Here is a 20,185-nt window from a genome sequence, read left to right as displayed (position 1 = left end):
GTCTGGTGTGAAGAAGCTCGGTTTGGTCATGTTTCAGAGGACATATGAGTTGACTTTCGCCTCCCCCAGAGATGAAACAAGATCGAAATTGGGGAGAAAAAACAGAGGTAAAATTATAAAAAATAAATAAAAAAGGATATTAAAAAAAGGTTGCATCCCAACGTGGCAATAAATAGCAGGTAACGTGACCGTGTCACAATGAACTCAAACGTTTTACCATTGGAACACTTGATGTAATTAAATCAAACGTTTTACCATTGGGACGCTTGATGTAATTAAATCAAACTTGAATCAGAGTATCTCTTGCCACATTGATCACAGCTATAAGGTTTCTCTCCTGTGTGGCTAAATTCAAGTTGGGTACTGAGGTACCGTAACCCCTTAGCTGAAAGCTGAAGGCCGGAGGGCGGTAAAGTTTTTTCGGGGTAATGATTCTCAGCCATTTTTGCTTTTCTTTTCAGTTTTTACTTTTTTTAGAAGAGTTCGGGAGTGGAAATGGCGCAAAATTCTTCAAATAGGTCGGTCCCTGGGATCGTTCTGGCGAATACAGTTCGCTTTGCGTGGAAGGACAAGGAGACTGAGCCATTCGGACGTGAAACGTTTGGAAGGACTATCTTGATGTGGATCCTTAAACTGACAGGGAAGGATGTGTTTTGCCTCCAAGGTTACCCATTGGAGGGAACTTATGATGTGGCTTTACACTAAGAAGAAAAACACGATGAGATCCTGAAAAAGGTGAGAGAAGTGGGAGGTGCGAGGCCGATGTGCCACTACGAGGTAACCAGCTTGGCAAAAAACCATTTCAGGATTGTAACTTTGAACATTTATAACCCATACGTCAAGGACGAGGAAGTGAGGACCTTTCTGGGGAGATACATGGATGACATCTCCTCAGCAAGGCACCTCAAGGACTCCCTGGGTTTTTGGAACGGGAGGAGAGACCTCCAGGCCATCCTCAGGGAGGACCCAAAGGGACTGGGCGGCTACCTTCATCCTCCAGCTATGTTCTCCCTGGGGGCTGACAGGGGGACATTTTTTTATGCACGTCAGCCCCCATTTTGTAGGCGATGTATGGCCTACAGCCACATCCTAGCCGCGTGCAGCACAAGAAAATGCATATTTTGTGGATCTGGTGAGCACGAGGCGAAGGACTGTGACGAGCTCAAGGTGTGCCACGGGTGTGGCTCATCAGCACACATGTGGCAGGAATGCCCGGCTCATCAGAGGTCATATGTGTCTGCTGTTGGGGGGGCGCAGGAGCGGGGATGGGGTAAGAAGAGGAAGAGGAGGAGGCCCAGACCAAGAACCAAGCACAGGCCCAGAGGGGATGGCCTTACGGAAGAAGGAGGAGCAAAGAGCGGCAGCAGGAGGAGAGGGGGACAGAGAAGGCACGGGAGCAGCAGAACCGGGAGGAGAGGAGGGGGAAAAGAGGCTGAAGGAAGCGAGGGATTGGAGGAACCAGAGAGAGCAGCAAAGGTGGTGGAGAAGGATTCGGTGGCAGGACCAGTGGAGGAGGAGGGAGTGGGGGGACAGCAGAATGCCGAGTGTCCTCGTGGAAGTGGTTTAGTAGTTGGGTGATGGTTGTTTTTGAATTTATTTTAGAATTTTTTTTATGGAGCCTACTATAACTTTTGGTAGTTTAAATGTAAGCATTTAAGGGATTTTGTTAAGAGGAGGGCGGTTTTTAGTTATTTAGAGGGTGTGGGTTTTGACTTTTGTTTTTTAAAGGGGGTTCACCTAAAGGGGGTTCACCTGGGATGTTAATAGATTTAGGAGGGAGTGGGACAAGGGGGATTCGGTTTGGGGTATACGGGGGTTGCACTCATCAGGGCTAGGGATTTTGTGTGGGCACAGGGAGGTAAAGGTTGAGGGTTCATTTGTGATTATGCAGGGGAGGGTTTTGGGGGTGGATGTCACCTTAAGGGATTGCAGATAAAGATTAGTGGGGGTGTACGGGCCACAGGTGGCGGCAGACAGGAAGATGGTGGAGATGGCGACCCTGTGCGCCCCAAATAGGCAAGTGGTGATAGGGGGATTTTAATATAGATTTAGGGGTAGGGGGTAGTGCAGGCGCCATCAGCGGGCTAATGGCTTGTAATGGTCTGGTTGGAGAACTGCACACTACTCCGACAATGGCTGGGTCCACTTGGTGCAACTCCCGGGGGGTTGCGTGGAGGCTTGACTATATTTTTCTGTCTAGGTCCTTGGGTCAGTTGTCTAGGCAGCTGTTGCCTGTTTTCTTTTCGGATCACGACGGGGTGCTCCTGCAGGTGAGGTCACCAGTCTGCCTCTTCGGTAGGGGGTACTGGAAATTAGATCGGGATGTGCTGGATTAGCTTTCATTGAAGCCTTTACTGGTTTGTTTCGTGGGATTGAAGGCCTCCGGTCCATGTGTGAGGGGGTGTTAGAGTGGTGGGATTTAGTTAAGGTTGTAGTGGGTATCCCGGCAGTGGTCTGGGTGGGAGTGCAGGCGCGGGGTCTGAACAACAAGCTCAAGGACCTGAATTGGTTGAGCCTCCATAAGTGCTTGCCGGTACATTCCATCATGTACAGGCATAGCTTGGCACAATCCCCCACCTGTCCAAGAACATCTTGTGGCGGGGAGGAGACACCTTTTGGGACTATGCCTTTGCCGGAGTAGTATGGGCTAGGGCACGGCTGTTGTTAGGTGGGTGAAAGGGAATTTTGTTTTAACTTGGACTAGGGTAGAGAGAGATGTAGGTAGAGTGAGGGGGACGGTCAGGGACAGGTTTCTGCTCTGACTTCTCATAAGCCTCTTTAAATGGGGGCTGTGGGAAGCCAGGTAGGACATGGTAAAGACAGGGAGAGATTGGGGGATAGAGGGGATAGTGAGGTGGTTGGAAGGAAATTTGAGGGGGAAGAGGGAGGAGAGGAAGTCAGGGCAGCATGCTGCCTGGGAGAGGTGGAAGGGAGGTTTAGGGCTGGGGTTAATTTAGATGATTGAAGGGGATAGATTAGGGACGGGGAGATGTAGTTTGTAGGCATGAAGGGGAGGGAAGATGCTCCCCTGAGTTTTTTTGTTATTGGGTTTTTGTTTCGTTTTGAATTTAAAAATGCCTATATTTGAGTTTGTTTGGAATATTGATGGTGTGTTTTGTATGAATGGCATTGTAATAACTTATATATAAATACAATTCTTCCACTTTGTCAATAAAGTGCATGGTAAGTTTAGTATTACTTTTCAACCAACCCAGTGCATTTGTTGAAAATGAAAAATGTTGAAATCAACAATCCGTCAAAGGATTCAACTACTGAAACAAACGATTGGATCAAACAGATCAACCCCACTGGACATTGGGTTTGATTCAGACCCTACCAGCATGGCCAGAGATGTAACTTATAACCACTGAACCACCCCAGACCTTTCATGCCTGACTAAAAACAAGTATTAGATTTACTGCCATGGTCTAGTATGTCACTGCATCAGACACCATTCACAATTCTGGCTGTGGTACGAGTAAAACATGACATATTATTTCCTAACCATTCACAAAGCTGGCTGAGGTACGAGTAAAATATGACATATTATTTCCTAACTGTAAAAAACTCCCCACTCCTTAATCCACTAGTCTCCCACTGTTTAACCAGAATAACATGAGTTGTGTCCTTCAAACTGTTAGTCCATAATTATATTCAGCTACTTAGATGTCATGTATTGTCATGTTATGTTCTCTATAATGAAACATCACCAAGTGAAATAAAGTTGATAAGGTACTCTTAATAGACATTAAATAAAAAAGGGTTGTTCAGAAATCATTAATTATCATGTTGCTCCCTGCTGATGCGTTCCCTGACCTTACATCTTACTTGGCAGGAACTAATGGGGATCCATAATAAACCCCAGGAAGAGTAGCTGCTGCCTTGGCAGGATCTAATGGGGATCCATAATAAACCCCAGGAAGAGTAGCTGCTGCCTTGGCAGGAACACAGTCATGTGATACTTGGTATAGAAAAGTCCAATCTTAGGAGAGTACATGGGAGGCACTATACTCTATATCTGCAGGTGTCTATCTGGTCAAACCACCGATGCAGTTGCCCCTCCACGCTCTGGTGGGATGGATCATGTCTACAGAGAAACCTAGATTCAAATACTTAGTTTTGTATGTATTGGATATATGTTGTGAAATTGTTAGATAATACTTGTTAGACATTACTGCACCGTCGGAGCTAGAAACACAAGCATTTCACGACACCCGCAATAACATCTGCTATACACGTGTATGTGACCAATAAAATGTGATTTTGATTTGAAATAAACGTCCTATTTATCAAAGGTGCTATTGGCTGGGGTCAAAATTACTCCAAAGGATTTTAATTTGTTAAAAGTCCATTTTGATACAGAAACCCTAAACCATGATTTAGATTTATTCAGAACAAGTTGATTGACAAAGTCATGAAAAATTGAATAAACCACATTTAGGCTATGATTAAAGATATGCCTCTGGGCTCAAAATGATCAATTTCAGAAGTATGGTTCAATGCAAATATGTAGTGGTGTGTAAAGTTTGATTCGTTTTTAATGAGTGAGAATTTAAAACAATCTACACATGCTTCTCTTTGAACGACTTAATATAATATTAAACTTTTATGAAATAAATGAAAAATACACTTTTGGTTCTTCAATTGCGTTGCCCACTCCAGTCAGCAGATGGCGATGTGCGTCTTTTAGGTTCCGGCGACGCTGCCAGTGTGACGTATAATTAGGTGAACGGGATGCTCCTTCAACAACAACAGCTAGTCAGACACCTCGGTAGCTTTCTAGCAAACATAGCTACAACATTCACACTCTTTACACTGTTTTGGTGTATATTAGTCGCTGTGTATTAAACACTGTGGGATCCTGTGTTTTACATTATAAAATCAAAATCAAATCAAATCAAATTTTATTTGTCACATACACATGGTTAGCAGATGTTAATGCGAGTGTAGCGAAATGCTTGTGCTTCTAGTTCCGACAATGCAGTAATAACGAACAAGTAATCTAACTAACAATTCCAAAAAACTACTGTCTTATACACAGTGTAAGGGGATAAAGAATATGTACATAAGGATATATGAATGAGTGATGGTACAGAGCAGCATAGGCAAGATACAGTAGATGATATCAAGTACAGTATATACATATATGAGTATGTAAACCAAGTGGCATAGTTAAAGTGGCTAGTGATACATGTATTACATAAGGATGCAGTCGATGATATAGAGTACAGTATCTACGTATGCATATGAGATTAATAATGTAGGGTAAGTAACATTATATAAGGTAGCATTGTTTAAAGTGGCTAGTGATATATTTACATCATTTCCCATCAATTCCCATTATTAAAGTGGCTGGAGTAGAGTCAGTGTCATTGACAGTGTGTTGGCAGTAGCCACTCAATGTTAGTGGTGGCTGTTTAACAGTCTGATGGCCTTGAGATAGAAGCTGTTTTTCAGTCTCTCGGTCCCAGCTTTGATGCACCTGTACTGACCTCGCCTTCTGGATGACAGCGGGGTGAACAGGCAGTGGCTCGGGTGGTTGATGTCCTTGATGATCTTTATGGCCTTCCTGTAGCATCGGGTGGTGTAGGTGTCCTGGAGGGCAGGTAGTTTGCCCCCGGTGATGCGTTGTGCAGACCTCACTACCCTCTGGAGAGCCTTACGGCCATTATAGCCATTACCATATATATATGATTAAATATTATCTGATGTTGGTTGTGTGAGGTATCTGCATTTGTGCACTGGAGCATCATTATGAGATTAAACAACTGCTTGCTACTTGCCTGTTTGTGTGTGTGACAAGAACTGAGTAACATGGTGTGACCTGCATGTTGCAAAACTGTAGATAACAGCCCAGCAGGTGCTTTGTCCTTGTGTTTGTATGTAACAATATTGAGCACATGGTGTGACTGCTGTATATTAAAAAGTTGCGGTTAAGCAGGCATAGGGAGGGGTGGTCATCCCGAAGTTTAACTGAGATGGAAAAATACTGACCAACACAAGAGGAGGAAATGAGCAACTGTTATAACTAGGCTGCAATACCAGAACAGTAGGAATCTATACATCGACAGAGGGAGGACTCCAAGAAGCGCCAAGAGGTGGGGACCCGCCTGAGCGCCTGCGATAGGCTGAGCAAGTTTAAACCACACCCAGCCTCTACTGTGACAGGCCAACAGACGGGTTGGAACTATGTCGATCCAGTATAAGAACACTGTTTACATACATCCTGTCAGTTCTCTGTTCTGCCTTGCGTGGTATTACAGTGAGCCCGTATATACGAAAGTTGCATTTGCCATTTATTACTTAGCTAATAAAAAAATATACAGTATACAATCGGTGACTCATTGTTATATTTATCCTGATACCAGATTCAAATTTATGCAACTCTAACAACACACTTCTGTCGTATGTACTTTTTTGCCCATTTAATTATATATTTACGTTGTTTGTCAGCTAGCTGGTTTGCTAAGTTAGCTTAGAACTAGGCTAGTCGCTAATGCTAACAAGCTAACATCCCTGACCATGAGTTCACTAAGCTACCCTCCTCTTGATAAAGAAGATGGGGTCTGCTGGATGGAGAAAGAAGCTATTGTGAAAGAGGAGGAGGAAGAGGAGGATGTTACAATACAAAAACAAGTAGAGGGTGAGGCTGTTACCGTGAAAGAAGGAGAGAAAGACGCGTTCAGAGTGAAACAGGAGGAGGATGTTACAGTAAAAGAAGAGGAGGAAGAGAAAGAGGAGGATGTAGTTTTTGGAGTGAAAGAGGAGGAGGGGGAGATGACTGTCACATTGGAGGAAGAAGAGGAGGTTGGAGATCTGTTTAACACCAGTAAGTACCGTCTCTGCAGTCGTTGAACCAATATGCAGTAAAGGGGTTCTACACTTCAATGTTGTTCTGTAGGAATGGCTGAAGCATCTAAATGTGAATCGATTCTCAATTGCGATACGTTTCTAGAAACATAAAACGCTGTACTTTCATATCACATCAAAATAATTTCACACAATACCTTCATATCACATCAAAATAAATAACCAGTCGCGATGCCCCAAACGGTAAACCAAATTAGTTTCTCGTAATTTCTCCTTCCTTCAGGCTTCTTTTTTCTTCTTTGGACTTTATATGGCGGTTGGAAACCAACTTTAAGGTGCATTACCATCATCAACTGGACTGGAGTGTGGACCTCGGTTCATCTTACAATCACCTACGTGGGTATATACCAAGACAGTCATGAAGAGGGCACAACAAAACATTTTCCCCCTCCGGAGACTGAAAAGATTTGGCATGGGTATCCAGATCCTCAAAAGGTAGTGCTGCTGCACCACCAAGTGCATCCTGACCGGTTGCATCACCTCCTGGTATAGCAACTGATCGGCATCTGACCCTAAGTCACTACAGGGGGTAGTGCAATGGCCCAATACATCACTGTGGCCAAGCTTCCTGCCATCCAGGACCTATATAATAGGCATGTCAGAGGAAAACCCACAAAATTGTCAGAGACTCCAGTCACCCAAGTTTTAAACAGTATTCTCTGCTACCGCACGGCAAGCGGTACCGGAGCGCCAAGTCTAGAACCAAAAGCCCCAACAGCTTCTACCCCCCAGCCATACGATTGCTGAACAATTCATAAAATCGCCACTAGACAATTTACATTGACCCCACCCCACCGCCCTCCCTTTTTTGCACTGCTGCTACTCGCTGGTTGTTTGTTACCTATGCATAGTCACTACGCCCCCACCTTCATGTACAGATTACCTCAACTAGCCTGTACCCCCGCACACTGACTCGGTACCGGTGCCCCCTGTATATAGCCTCGTTATTGTTATTCTCATTGTTTACTTTTTATTATTACTTTATATTTGAGTCTACTTGGTAAATATTTTCTTCTTCTTGAACTGCACTGTTGGTTAAGGGCTTGAAAGTAAAGCATTTCATGGTAAAGTCTAAGTTGGTGTCTTGACGGATTTGTAAAAAAACGGTTTATCTTAAAACACTATATATATGTATATATATATATATATATATTTTTTTTTTTTTTTTTTTAACGTTTCTGACACCCCTCCCCAGAGGTGTCTCATTATTGGGATTCATTGCTGATTCCTACCTGTAGCTCACTATGAGGTGTCTAGTGATACAGGTTAAGGGCCCTGTTGTAGATTGATGGTTGGTAGCGGAGTCGAGGGAACAAGCAGGGTTGGACACGGCCATGTTATTATCCCACACACAGTCTCTGTGGTTCATATGAACCCCATTCCTGGGAATTAGATTTGATTACAAATCGCACCTATCTGTTACCACAGAAGGGTTCTGTCTGTCCCATTCCCAGCTAGGTTACGAGGTGCTTTGTCACCAGTACCTATGACTGGTTGATAGGGGAAACCTCCATGCTTATTATAGAAAAAGTAATTAGGGGAAAACTATTTAGTAAACTGAAATAAAATAACAAACCTGTTAGAAAAATGAAAACTATTCCAAAACTAGTAAGACATGTTTGTTGTTGTAAATGTTATCTTTTTAAGTCTTTTTTTTGTATATGTTGCAATTTATTTCAATCTCTTTTTCCATTTTTAATTTAAATATACCTTCTGGCAAACCGCCTCACCCAATGTGATACGGATCTGCTATTTTTTAATACCTGCCAGTCTGCACTGCGCGATATCAACCCTGAGCATATCGGACTGTTTTTCTCCACTACATCACCGTATTCCTGCCGTAAGCTCTGGATAATTGCAGCTAGCTAGCTGCTACCGAGTGGCCCAGCCCCGACGCTAGCCTTGAGCCAGGCCCATCTTCTGGCCTGCTCAGTGGACCCTATGTTCACTCGGCTACACAGCTGATGCCTCCCAGACTCTTCACTAACACGACTAGAAGCCACTACATCACCGGATTCCTGCCTTAAGTTCTGGACCTTTGCACCGAAGTGGCTATAGTGGCTAACGTCCTTGTCCCAAAACTAGCACCAGTTAGCCTTGAGCCAGGCGCATCTCCTGGCTATCCTAATATCGACTACCTAACGGCTTCCCTGGTTCATATATTGCTGTTCACTGGACCCTATGATCACTTGGCTACATAGCTGATGCCTGTTGGACTGTTCATTAATCACAAATCTCTATTTTGTTTATCTGTCGGCCCCAGCCTTGAACTCAGGCCCTGTGTGTAGTTAACTGACCCTATCTGCCCATTCATTGCCATTTTACCTGTTGTTGTCTTAGCTGATTAAGATGGTGAGGAAATTACTTTTAAAGAACAACCAGGCATCCTCTACTGATGGGATGAGGCCAATATCCTTCCAGGATACCCGGGCCAGGTCGATTAGAAAGGCCTGCTCGCAGAAGTGTTTTAAGGAGCGTTTGACAGTGATGAGGGGTGGTCGTTTGACCTCGAACCCATAATGGATGCAGGCAATGTGGCAGTGACCGCTGAGATCCTGATTGATAACAGCAGTTGCGTATTTGGAGGGCAAGTTGGTCAGGATAATATCTATGAGGGTGCCCATGTTTACGGATCTAGGGTTTTACCTGGTGGGTTCCTTGATTATTTGTGTGAGATTGAGGTCATCTAGCTTGGATTGTAGGATGACCGGGGTGTTAAGCATATCCCAGTTTGGTCACCTAAGAGAATAAACTCTGAAGATAGATGGGGGGCAATCAATTCACGTATGGTATCCATGGCACAGCTGGGAGCTGAGGGGGGTCTATAACAAGCGGCAACAGTGAGAGACTTATTTCTGGAGATTAGAAAATTAAAATTAGAAGCTTGGATTGTTTGGGCATGGACCTGGAAAGTATGATAGAACTTTGCAGGCCATCTTCGCAGTAGATTGCAACTCCTCCCCCTTTGTCAGTTCTATCTTGACGGATAATGTTGTAGTTGGGGATGGAAATTTCAGAATTTTTGGAGTCCTTCCAAAGCCAGGATTCAGACACAGCAAGGACATGAAGGTAGGCGGAGTGTGCTAAAGCAGCGAGTAAAACAAACTTAGGGAGGAGGCTTCTGATGTTAACATGCATGAAACCAAGGCTTTTATGGTTACAGAAGTTAACAAATGAGAGTGCCTGGGGACACACAGGGCCTGGGTTAACCTCTCTTGGGTACGTGAGACGTTAGCGTCCCACCTCTTCAACAGCCAGTGAAACTGCTGGGCGCCAAATTCAAATACAGAAATACTCATTATAAAAATCCAGAAAACATATTTTACACATGTTTAAAGATTAACTTCTTGTGAATCCAACCACGGTGTCAGATTTTTAAAAAGCTTTACGGCGAAAGCATACCTTACGATTATTTGAGAACATAGCCCAGCAAACAAATCATTACAAACCGTAACCAGCCAAGTAGAAGAGTTACACAAGTCAGAAATAGAGATACATTTCTTCCCTTACCTTTGATGATCTTTAAATGGTTGCACTCAGCAGACATTCATTTACTCAATAAATGTTCCCTTTGTTCAATGAAGTCTCTTTATATCCAAAAACCTCAGTTTGTTCGCGCATTTTCTTCAGTAATCCACAGGCTCAAACGCAGTCAAAACAGGCAGACAAAAAAAATCCAAATTGTATCCATAAAGTTCATAGAAACATGTCAAACATTGTTTATATTCAATCCTCAGGTTCTTTTTAGCCTAAATAATAGATAATATTTCAACTGGACAATAACGTCATCAATATGAAAGGTAAACAAGAAAGGCACTCTCTCGGTCGCGCACATGAAAAAGCTCTGTGACACTTTAGGGTTCACTCATTCAGACTGCTCTTACTTCCTAATTTTTCAGAATACAAGCCTGAAACAATTTCTAAAGACTTTTGACATCTAGTGGAAGGCATAGAAACTGCAATTTGAGTCATAAGTCAATGGAACTGTAATGGCATTGAATAGAAAACTACAAAACCAAAAAAACAAACTACTTTCCGAATTGATTTTTCTCAGGCTTTCACCTGCCAAATCAGTTCTGTTATACTCACAGACACTATTTTAACAGTTTGGGAACCTTTAGAGTGTTTTCTTTCCAAATCTACCAGTTATATGCATATTATATCTTCTGGGCCCGAGTAGCAGGACGTTTAATTTGGGCATGCTTTTCATCCAAAATTCCGAATGCTGCCCCCTACCCTAGAGAAGTTACCCTCTACATCACCCGAGGAACAGAGGAGTAGGATGAGGGTACGGCTAAAGGCTATCAGAACTTGTCGCCTAGTGTGTTGTGAACAGAGAATAAAAGGAGCAGATTTCTGGGTGTGGTAGGATAGATTCAAGGCATAAAGTACAGATGGGTATGGTAGGGTGAAGGTACAGTGGACGTAAACCTAAGCATTGAGTGACGATAAGAGAGGTTGCATCTCTGGAGGCATTAGTTATGCTAGGTGAGGTCAGCGCATGTGTGGGAGGTGGGACAAAAGAGCTCTCTGAGGCATGTTGAGTGGGACTAGCGGCTCCGCAGTAAAATAAAACAATGATAACTACCCTAAACAACAGTATACAAGGCATATTGACAATAGAGAGACATAAAGCGAGGCATAAAGCAATCACAGGTCTTGATTGGGAGAGCTAGCTAAGACAACAATGGGTAAGGAAGCAACAGTTAAAAAAATAAGCATGCCGCTTTCAAAGAATGTAGAACTACGAACAGATATAGCCCTTGGTTCACTCCAGACCTGACTGCCCTCGACCAGCACAAAAAAGTCTGTGGCGTACTGCACTAGTATCGAATAGTCCGCGCGATATGCAACTTTTCAGAGAATTCAGGAACCAATACACACAGTCAGTTAGGAAAGCAAAGGCTAGCTTTTTCAAACAGAAATTTGCATCCTGAACTCCAAAAAGTTTTTGGGACACTGTAAAGTCTATGGAGAATGAGAGCACATCCTCCCAGCAGCCCACTGCACTGAGGCTAGGAAACACCGTCACCACCAATAAATCCACGATAATCAAGTATTTCAATAAGCCTTTCTCTATGGCTGGCCATGCTTTCCTCCTGGCTACCCCAACTCTATCCAACTCTATTTGGATAGAAAACACTCTGAAGTTTCTAAAACTGTTTGAATGATGTCTGTGAGTATAACATAACTTATTTGGCAGGTGAAACCCCGAGGGCAAGAGTGACCTCAAAAAAATATTTTCCTGATTTTTTTGAGGTCACTCTCTTTTCAATGGGCTTTCTATGGGGATCTAGATTTCTAAGGCACTTGCTTGCAGTTCCTATCGCTTCCACTGGATGTCGACAGTCTTTCGAAATTGGTTGATGTTTTTCCTTTGAGAAATTAAGAAGTAGCCCTGTTCAGAACAAGGGTCGAGTCTAGTGTACTGTTGTGGTTGGGGCACGTGACCTGAAAGCTTGCTCCACTTTGTTTTTATCCCCTATTGAACGCAGTTTATCCCGCCTTAAATGTAATCTATTATTTCCGTAAAAAAATACCTAAAGTTGTATTAGGAAAGTTGTTTAAAATGTTTGGACAAAGATTACAGGTAACTTATTAGATATTTTGTAGTCATGTTGCGCGAGTTGGAACAGGTGTTTTTCTGGATCAAGCACACCAAATAAATTGACATTTTGGAGATATAACAACAGAATTAATTGAACAAAAGGACCATTTGTGATGTTTATGGGACATATTGGTGTGCCAACAGAAGAAGCTCTTCAAAGTTAAGGCATGAATTATATCGTTATTTCTGAGTTTTGTGTTGCTCCTGGCGGGATGAAATATGATTGTCTGTGTTTGTTTGATGGGGTGCTGTCCTCAGATAATCGCATGGTTTGCTTTCGCCATAAAGCCTTTTTGAAATCTGACACGTTGGCTGGATTAGCAAGAAGTCAAGCTTTAATTTGACATATTGCATGTGTATTTTCAAGAATGTTAAATATTTACAATTCTGTTGTTTGAATTTGGCGCCCTGCACTTTCACTGGATGTTGGCCAGGTGGGACAGTAGTGTAGAGAGGTTAACAAACCTCCAGATGAGCTTCAATGCCATACAACTCTTCTTCCGTGGCCTCCAACTGCTCTTAAATGCTAGTAAAACTAAATGCATGCTCTTCAACCAATCGCTGCCCTCACCCACCCGCCCGCCCGACTAGCATCACTACTCTTTACGGTTCTGACTTAGAATATGTGGACAACTAAAAATACCTAGGTGTCTGGTTATACTGTAAACTCTCCTTACAGACTCACATTAAACATCTCTAATCCAAAATTAAATCTAGAATCTGCTTCCTATTTCGCAACAAAGCCTCCTTCACTCACGCTGCCAAACATACCCTTGTAAAACTGACTACCCTGCCGATCCTTGACATCAGCGATGTCATTTACAAAATAGCTTCCAACACACTACTCAGCAAACTGGATGTAGTCTATCACAGTGCCATCCGTTTTGTCACCAAAGCCCCATATACCACCCACCACTGCGACCTGTATGCTCTCGTTGGCTGGCCCTCGCTACATATTCGTCGCCAAACCCAATGACACCAGGTCATCTACAAGTCTTTGCTAGGTAATACTCCGCCTTAACTCAGCTCACTGGTCACCATAGCAACACCCACCCATAGCATGGCCTGTTTATTGCTTTTCCTCCTTACTCCATTTGCACACACTGTATATAGACTTTCTAATGTGTTATTGCCTGTACGTTTGTTTATCCCACGTGTAACTCTGTTGTTTTTGTCACACTGCTTTGCTTTATCTTGGCCAGGTCGCAGTTGTAAATGAGAACTTGTTCTCAACTGGCCTACCTGGTTAAATAAAGGTGAAGAAAAATGTCATTTAAAAAAAATACATTTAAAAAATCATATCTTTATTGTCAACACCCAAATGGATACTGTCATTAACGCGGTTCTTCAATAATTACACACAATACTTAATACTGTAGCTGTTTAGTTACAGTCACATGTTCAACTATCATCAGCTGATCCAGGAAATCGTTTTCTGAATGCTAGTCAAATGACAAACATCACAACATAGGTATATTTGTTGTTAGGTGAAGTTATGGGCAATTTGGCAAACAATGTACAACCCCTCATTGTCAGGCTGATGGAAAAGCTAGCCAAAGAGCATTTTACTGGTTGAAGTGTTTTTTTAAAAGTACAAAGCGGTTGATTTGCTGTGTTGACAAACATTATATTAAGCAGGACATTCAAACGAGCCTTACAATTATAATCCAAAGTAGTGTGAAATGCACTCATAAGCAACCTGTAAATTGTTACATTTGCAATACGAAAAACCAAGGTGGAGCGCACTTGCCATCTGTTGGATTTTTAAAGTGTTACACTTGGCATTTGCCATATGGCATTTGCAATCAACTTTGAATGAAACAACCCCGAATTGAGTGGTATTGGACACCGTGTACATGGTTTGTCCAGTGCCAATTACTTCCCATTCATGTTTGTTCATTTCAGGGGGGTGTTCCCTTACTCAGATAAGCAACCTGATATCACACCAAAGAACACACACAGGAAAAAAATCTTATAGCTGTGATCAATGTGGGAAGAGTTTTAGTCAGCTAAGAAATCTGACTCTACACCAGAGAACACACACAGGAGAGAAATGTTATGTCTGTAATCAATGTGGGAAGAGTTTTGTTCAATCTAGCAGTCTGAGAGTACCCCAGAGAACACACAGGAGAGACATTTTATAGCAGTGACCAGAGATAATCTGATAAAAGATCTCATATCAATTATTAGAAAATACATGGAGTTGTTTCATAATTTCAATGAATTAATGTTACAATGTAGAATGTTTTAATATTGTACTAGGAATATTTTAATGATGTCACAATGTAGGACCCTAAATGTTTGTCCCCTGATCTATTGATTTCAGCGTAATATGGATATTAGCCTCAGGGGGGAAATCCAGGCTCTGAATTGAAAGAGTACTATTTATGAGATTTAACAAAAAGTGACTAACAAAAAAAGAGTTGTTACACTTACCACGTTGGTGACTCACTTTAATCAAAATGCAACACTTCAAAATGTAGCAAACTGTTTTCTACAAGTTGTCCTCTAACCAGGGATGTACACATTATTCCCATATTCCGTGTGGTTTTTGAGTTGTTAGTTTTAACAGGACGTGCAACCTCATCTCCCTTCTCTCACACAAATGATTTTGAAATGACATTTCCATGTGTTTTTTAGTTGTTAGTTTCAACAGCACGTACAGCCTGATTTCCCCCTAATCGATATCAGTGATTTATTGCTACTTGTCAAAACAACAGCATTTTTGGTGCTTGTGCATTTTAAAAAGTGCTTGTTTTAAAAATTACAAGTAATATTATTATTGTGGCAGATGTTTGTGTATATAGCCCATTCTATGTTTAGGTTTTCAATTCATCCCAAACTGTTTCTGCATATTGGTTATTGATTGGACACATTAAAACTGAAAGTTACTATGGATATTGCAGGAGTCCTCTTGAAATCAGACATGTCTGTGGTAAGGACAACTTGCTTGCTGATTGTCTCAAGGGTGGGCAGTCAAAAGGTTTTGTGTTTTGCGTTTAGCCAGTGCGTTGCCATGGATCACAATTTATTTTGACTGCACGTTTTTTTGTATTGAGATTAGTTTTGTTTGGGCTCGTTCCAAGGGGACGAGAGTTTTCGAATCTAGTGAGTTTTAGGAAGACGAGAGTTCTAGGAGCTAGTGGGAAAAATATTTTTTTACATTTTAAAATGTTAACAGTAGACACCGTGTTTATATTGGTGAAGCATTGTAGTTGATTATAATGTGAAATGGAAATTGTTTTCTGTTGGTGGTGAGCAAACTTGTCCAACAAAAATATAGGATATAATTGTTGTCTTAAGGGGAAGGTGTTACAGGCTTTGGTTTTCAGGTTGGACTTTAGCACGTACAGCTCATTAGCATGTAGGGAGAACTGATTGGTGTCACCTTGTTAGTCAGTATGTGTTACACCTGTGCTGGCTTGTCCATCTCGTTAGTAGGAAGGAGTTTTTCCTGAGCTAGTCCAGGTTCTATTTAAGAGTGCCTGGCCCAGGGCTCCAGTTGTCTTGATAGATGTGGAGAGTCAACAACTTTAGTTGCTCCACCTTTTGATTATTTGCTTCCTGTTTATAAGTTTGAGGTGGTGGGGCGGGTGCGCCATCGTCCGTGAGGAGATGGCGCAAAGTACATCTGGACTGTCGGTTCCGGGGATTGGACTGGCCAACACGGTGCGCTTTTCTTGGCGGGGAAAAGAGATGGAGCCTTGGGGGAGAGAAACCTTCGGGAGGAACATCCTAATGGGGCACCTAAAATTGAAGGTTAAAGATGTTCTATGCCTTCAGGGGAACCCAATGGAGAAGGGTTTGATGTAACCCTATATTTGGAAGAAAAACACAATGATGTAACCCTATATTTGGAAGAAAAACACAATGAGATTATGAAGACGGTGACGGAAGGGAAAGAAGAAGGTCATACCCTGGCCTCGTGCAGTAACAAGAAATGTCGTTTTTGTGGGTCGGAAGAGCACGAGGCCAGGGAGTGTGACGAGCCCAAGGCTTGCCACGGGTGTGGCTCCAGAGAACACCTGTGGCGTGATTGCCCGGATCGTCACAGGTCATACGCGTCTGCAGCTGGGGGAGCGGGGGATGGGGGAGGAAAGAAAGGATGCGTGCGGATTGTACGGATGGCACAGGGGAAAAGAAGGCAAGAGAAGAGGATGGAAAGAAGAAAGAAATGAGAAGAAAGAGGCGGGAAGAAGGAAAGAGTGGAAAAGAAGAGGAGAAGGAAAAGAAGGCAGAAGAACGTAAAGGAGCGGTGAAGGGGACAGTGGTGCGAGAAGGAGTGGAAGAGGGAACGGGGGACAGTGACAGGGACAGTGACGGAGAAGGAGGGAGGAGTGGAGGTGGGAGGGGAGGGGGTGGGAGGGGGGGGAGATGGGGGAAGGAGTGGGGGACAGCCTGCCAGGCTTCCTCGAGGTCGAAATGAGGGATTTGGTGGAGGAGTTAGCGGGGATGGGACGTTGTGTCTCCCCGCTACCTCCTTCACCAAAGAAGAAAGGGATGAAGAGGGGGAGCTTGGCAGGAAGTGAGAGGGAGGGGGTGTGGAGGGGGAGGGGGGGCTAAGAGAGTGGCGGGGGGGTAATTTGTCCTCCCGGTTTGCCTCAGCCCCTTGCATTTTAGTGGATGACTCCAGTGAGGGGTCGGTGGGCTGTTTGCTAGAGGGATCCCAACTCCTGTTTGAGGAGATGGGGTCCCCTACATGCAGCCCCGAGGCAAACAGGGAGGGGGGGGATGGTGGGTGGGGAGGGAGGACCCAACACACTGCCTGGGTCATGGGTTGGGATGGAGGACGGGGGGCGTCAGGAGAGGAGAGGACGTCCCCGCCGGTGGAGATGGACCAGGGGAGCATCGGGTGAGTCTCCTGTTTTTTTTTTTTTGTTTTTTGGGGTTTTTATTTGTTGTTAATAATTAAATGAATAGTTCTGTTTCTTTTTTAGTTTAAATGTTAGGGGTTAAGGAATAATGTTAAAAGGAGGGCGGTTTTTTGTTATTTAGAGGGTGTGGGGTTTGATTTCTGTTTTTTACAGGAGGTTCACCTGAGGGATGGTGGGGATGTGTGTAGATTTAAGAGGGAGTGGGATAAGGGGGAATCTTTTTGGGGCATAGGAGGGGTGCACTCAACAGGAGTAGGGATTTTGTGTGGGCATAGAGAGGTTAAAATAGAGAACACTTTTGTAATAATGCAGGGTAGAGTTTTGGGGATAGATGTTAAGTTTAGAGAAGCTAGATATAGGTTAATTGGGGTGTATGGGCCACAGGTGGCGGCAGACAGGAGGGAGATGGTGGACTGTCTGGCGCCCCTGTGTGTTACAAACAGGCACTTGGTGATAGGAGGAGACTTTAATATAGATTTAGGGGTAGGCGGTGATAGCAGTGCAGGTGCCATCTCTGGGCTAATGGCTTGCCATGGTCTGGTTGATGGTGGCCTGCACACTACTCCGGCAATGGTCGGTCCTACATGGCGCAACTCCAGGGGGGTTGCGCGGAGGCTCGACTACATTTTTGTATCCAGGTCTTTGGGTCAGTTGTCTGGGCGGCTGTTGCCTGTTTTCTTCACGGATCACGACGGGGTGTTCCTGCAGGTGGGGTCGCCAGTCTGCCTCTTCGGTAGGGGGTACTGGAAGTTAGATCGGGATATACTGGAGGAGCAGGCTTTCGTTGACGCATTTTTTGTTTCTTTCGGAGGCTTGACGGCCTCCGGTCCATGTGCGAGGGGGTGTTAGAGTGGTGGGATTTAGTTAAGGTGAGGATTAGGGCTTTTATAATAGGATATTGTAGAAGGAAAAAAGGGAGGAAAGGAGGGAGGTGGATCGTATCCAAAGGTTAATTGAACTCGAGTACGAGGCAGGCAACCTCGGCGGGTCGATTGACTGGGAGAGATTCGCAGCCCTAAAGGCGCAGCTCAGGGAGCTGCAGGAGCAGAAGGCTCGAGCTTTCCTGGAGCGTGCGCATAGTGGCTTTCTAGAACATAATGAGACTTGTTCCGCTATGTTCTTTAAGTCGGTTAGGGCCAGGCAGAGTAGGAAGGTAATGCATGGAGTTAGGGAAGAAAATGGTAGTATAGTAAGTAAACCAGAGGAAATGGTCAGGGTGACAACTGATCATTTCAAGGTTTATTTAAGGAAAGGGAAATAGATGTAGAGCAGGGAAACGTGTTTTAGAACACTTGTCCCGGCGGTTGCCAGAGGACATTAGAGACGTGATGGAGGCCCAGATCTCACTAGAAGAGGTTGAGAGCGCTCTTAGGAGGATGGGAAAAGGGAAGGTGCCTGGGATGGATGGGCTGCCGGCTGAGTTTTACCTCAAGTTTTGGGGTATACTTGGACCAGTGGTTCTCAAAGTCTTGAAGGCCATCCTTGAGACGGGGTCCCGGGGGATCAATGGCTGTTGGTGTGCTGTCACTTCTTTATAAGAAGGGGGAAGCAACTGACCTTGGCAACTGGCGGCCATTGACCATGCTGTGCGTAGATTACAAGATTCTTGCAAAGGTTTTAGCAGACCGGTTGCGCACAGCCCTTCCCTACGTCGTCCACGAGGATCAGACGTGCGGGGTAGAGGGCCGCTCTATAAGATGGAACCTACAGTTGATCAGGGATTCCATCGCTTGGGTTGAAGATAGAGGGCTGCCTTTAATGGTAGCAGCGCTAGATCAGGCGAAAGCTTTTGATCGCGTGAATAGATCTTTTCTATTCAGGGTGTTAGGTAGATTAGGATTTGGGGAGAAGTTTATAGGATGGATCCGTACTTTATATGTCGGAGCGGGGTGTCGAGTTAGTGTAAATAGTCACTTAGGTGACGTTTTGACCTCTCGTCTGGGGTCAGGCAGGGATGCCCACTCTCGGCTCTCCTCTTCGTTCTGTACATGGAGCCTCTGGGGGCTGCCATTAGGGCAGACACAGGGGTGGAAGGCTTGTTGATCCCTGGAAGTGGTGGGCTGCGTGTTAAGATGACGCAGTACGCCGACGACACTTCCTTGCTGTTGTGCAAGGACTCGTGCCTGACAAGGTCCCTTGCCATCTTTGGGGATTTCACCCGAGCGTCGGGAGCAGTTCTGAACCATGCAAAGTCTTCCGTCAAGTTTTTCGGAAGATGGCGCGGTAGAACGGATGTGCCTGGGGGGTTATCTCTCTGTGAAGGGGCCCTGAGGATTCTCGGGGTTCATTTTGAGACCTCCGGCTCAGCGACGCTAAACTGGAACATGCGTATCGCAGTGGTACAGAGGAAGCTAGCAATGTGGAAGGATAGGTATTTATCTTTTATGGGCAAAATCCTGGTCCTAAAGGTGGATGTGATGCCGTCTCTTTTGTATTTGGCATATATCTACCCATTGCCGGCTTGTCTGAGGAGGCCTCTAGTGAGGCTTGTGTTTCAGTTTATGTGGAGTGGCAGGTGCGAGTGGGTCGCCAGGGCACGCATGATCTGTCCCATCGGGGAGGGAGGTAGGGGGGTACCACATTTCCCCCTCAAGCTGGACTCCATTTTTGTTTCTTTCTTGTTAGCGGAGCTTGCTCAGCCAGTGATACACCCGTCCGGTTACCTCCTGCGGGTGTTCTTCTCGTATCAGGCGAGAAGCGTAATGGTGTGGTCTAACACGGGTCCTCGGGCGGAACAGCTGCCGTTGGACTTTGGTCATGCGGCCAAATGGCTGCGTGCGCACCCCGAGGTTGAAGTTGCCCAAGTAGGTTTAGACCACAGGCACCTGTACGA

General features: G+C 44.4%; 1 protein-coding gene across 1 annotated transcript in view; it reads left to right on the top strand.

Annotated features, from left to right (window-relative positions):
• Nucleotides 1-1,071: 1,071 nt before the first annotated feature.
• The window catches only part of LOC121846832 (zinc finger protein 664-like), a 64,838-nt gene continuing 45,724 nt past the window's right edge, over nt 1,072-20,185 (top strand). The window contains exon 1 of the mRNA XM_042325008.1: nt 1,072-1,558. Within this exon, the coding sequence (XP_042180942.1) occupies nt 1,072-1,558 (487 nt within the window). The remainder of the gene's footprint in view (nt 1,559-20,185) is intronic.

The sequence above is a fragment of the Oncorhynchus tshawytscha genome, linkage group LG07 (assembly GCF_018296145.1).
Source record: "Oncorhynchus tshawytscha isolate Ot180627B linkage group LG07, Otsh_v2.0, whole genome shotgun sequence".
Classification (NCBI taxonomy): Eukaryota; Metazoa; Chordata; class Actinopteri; order Salmoniformes; family Salmonidae; genus Oncorhynchus; species Oncorhynchus tshawytscha.
Note: the sequence above shows the minus strand (reverse complement) of the source record. Positions and strands in the feature narration are given on the sequence as shown.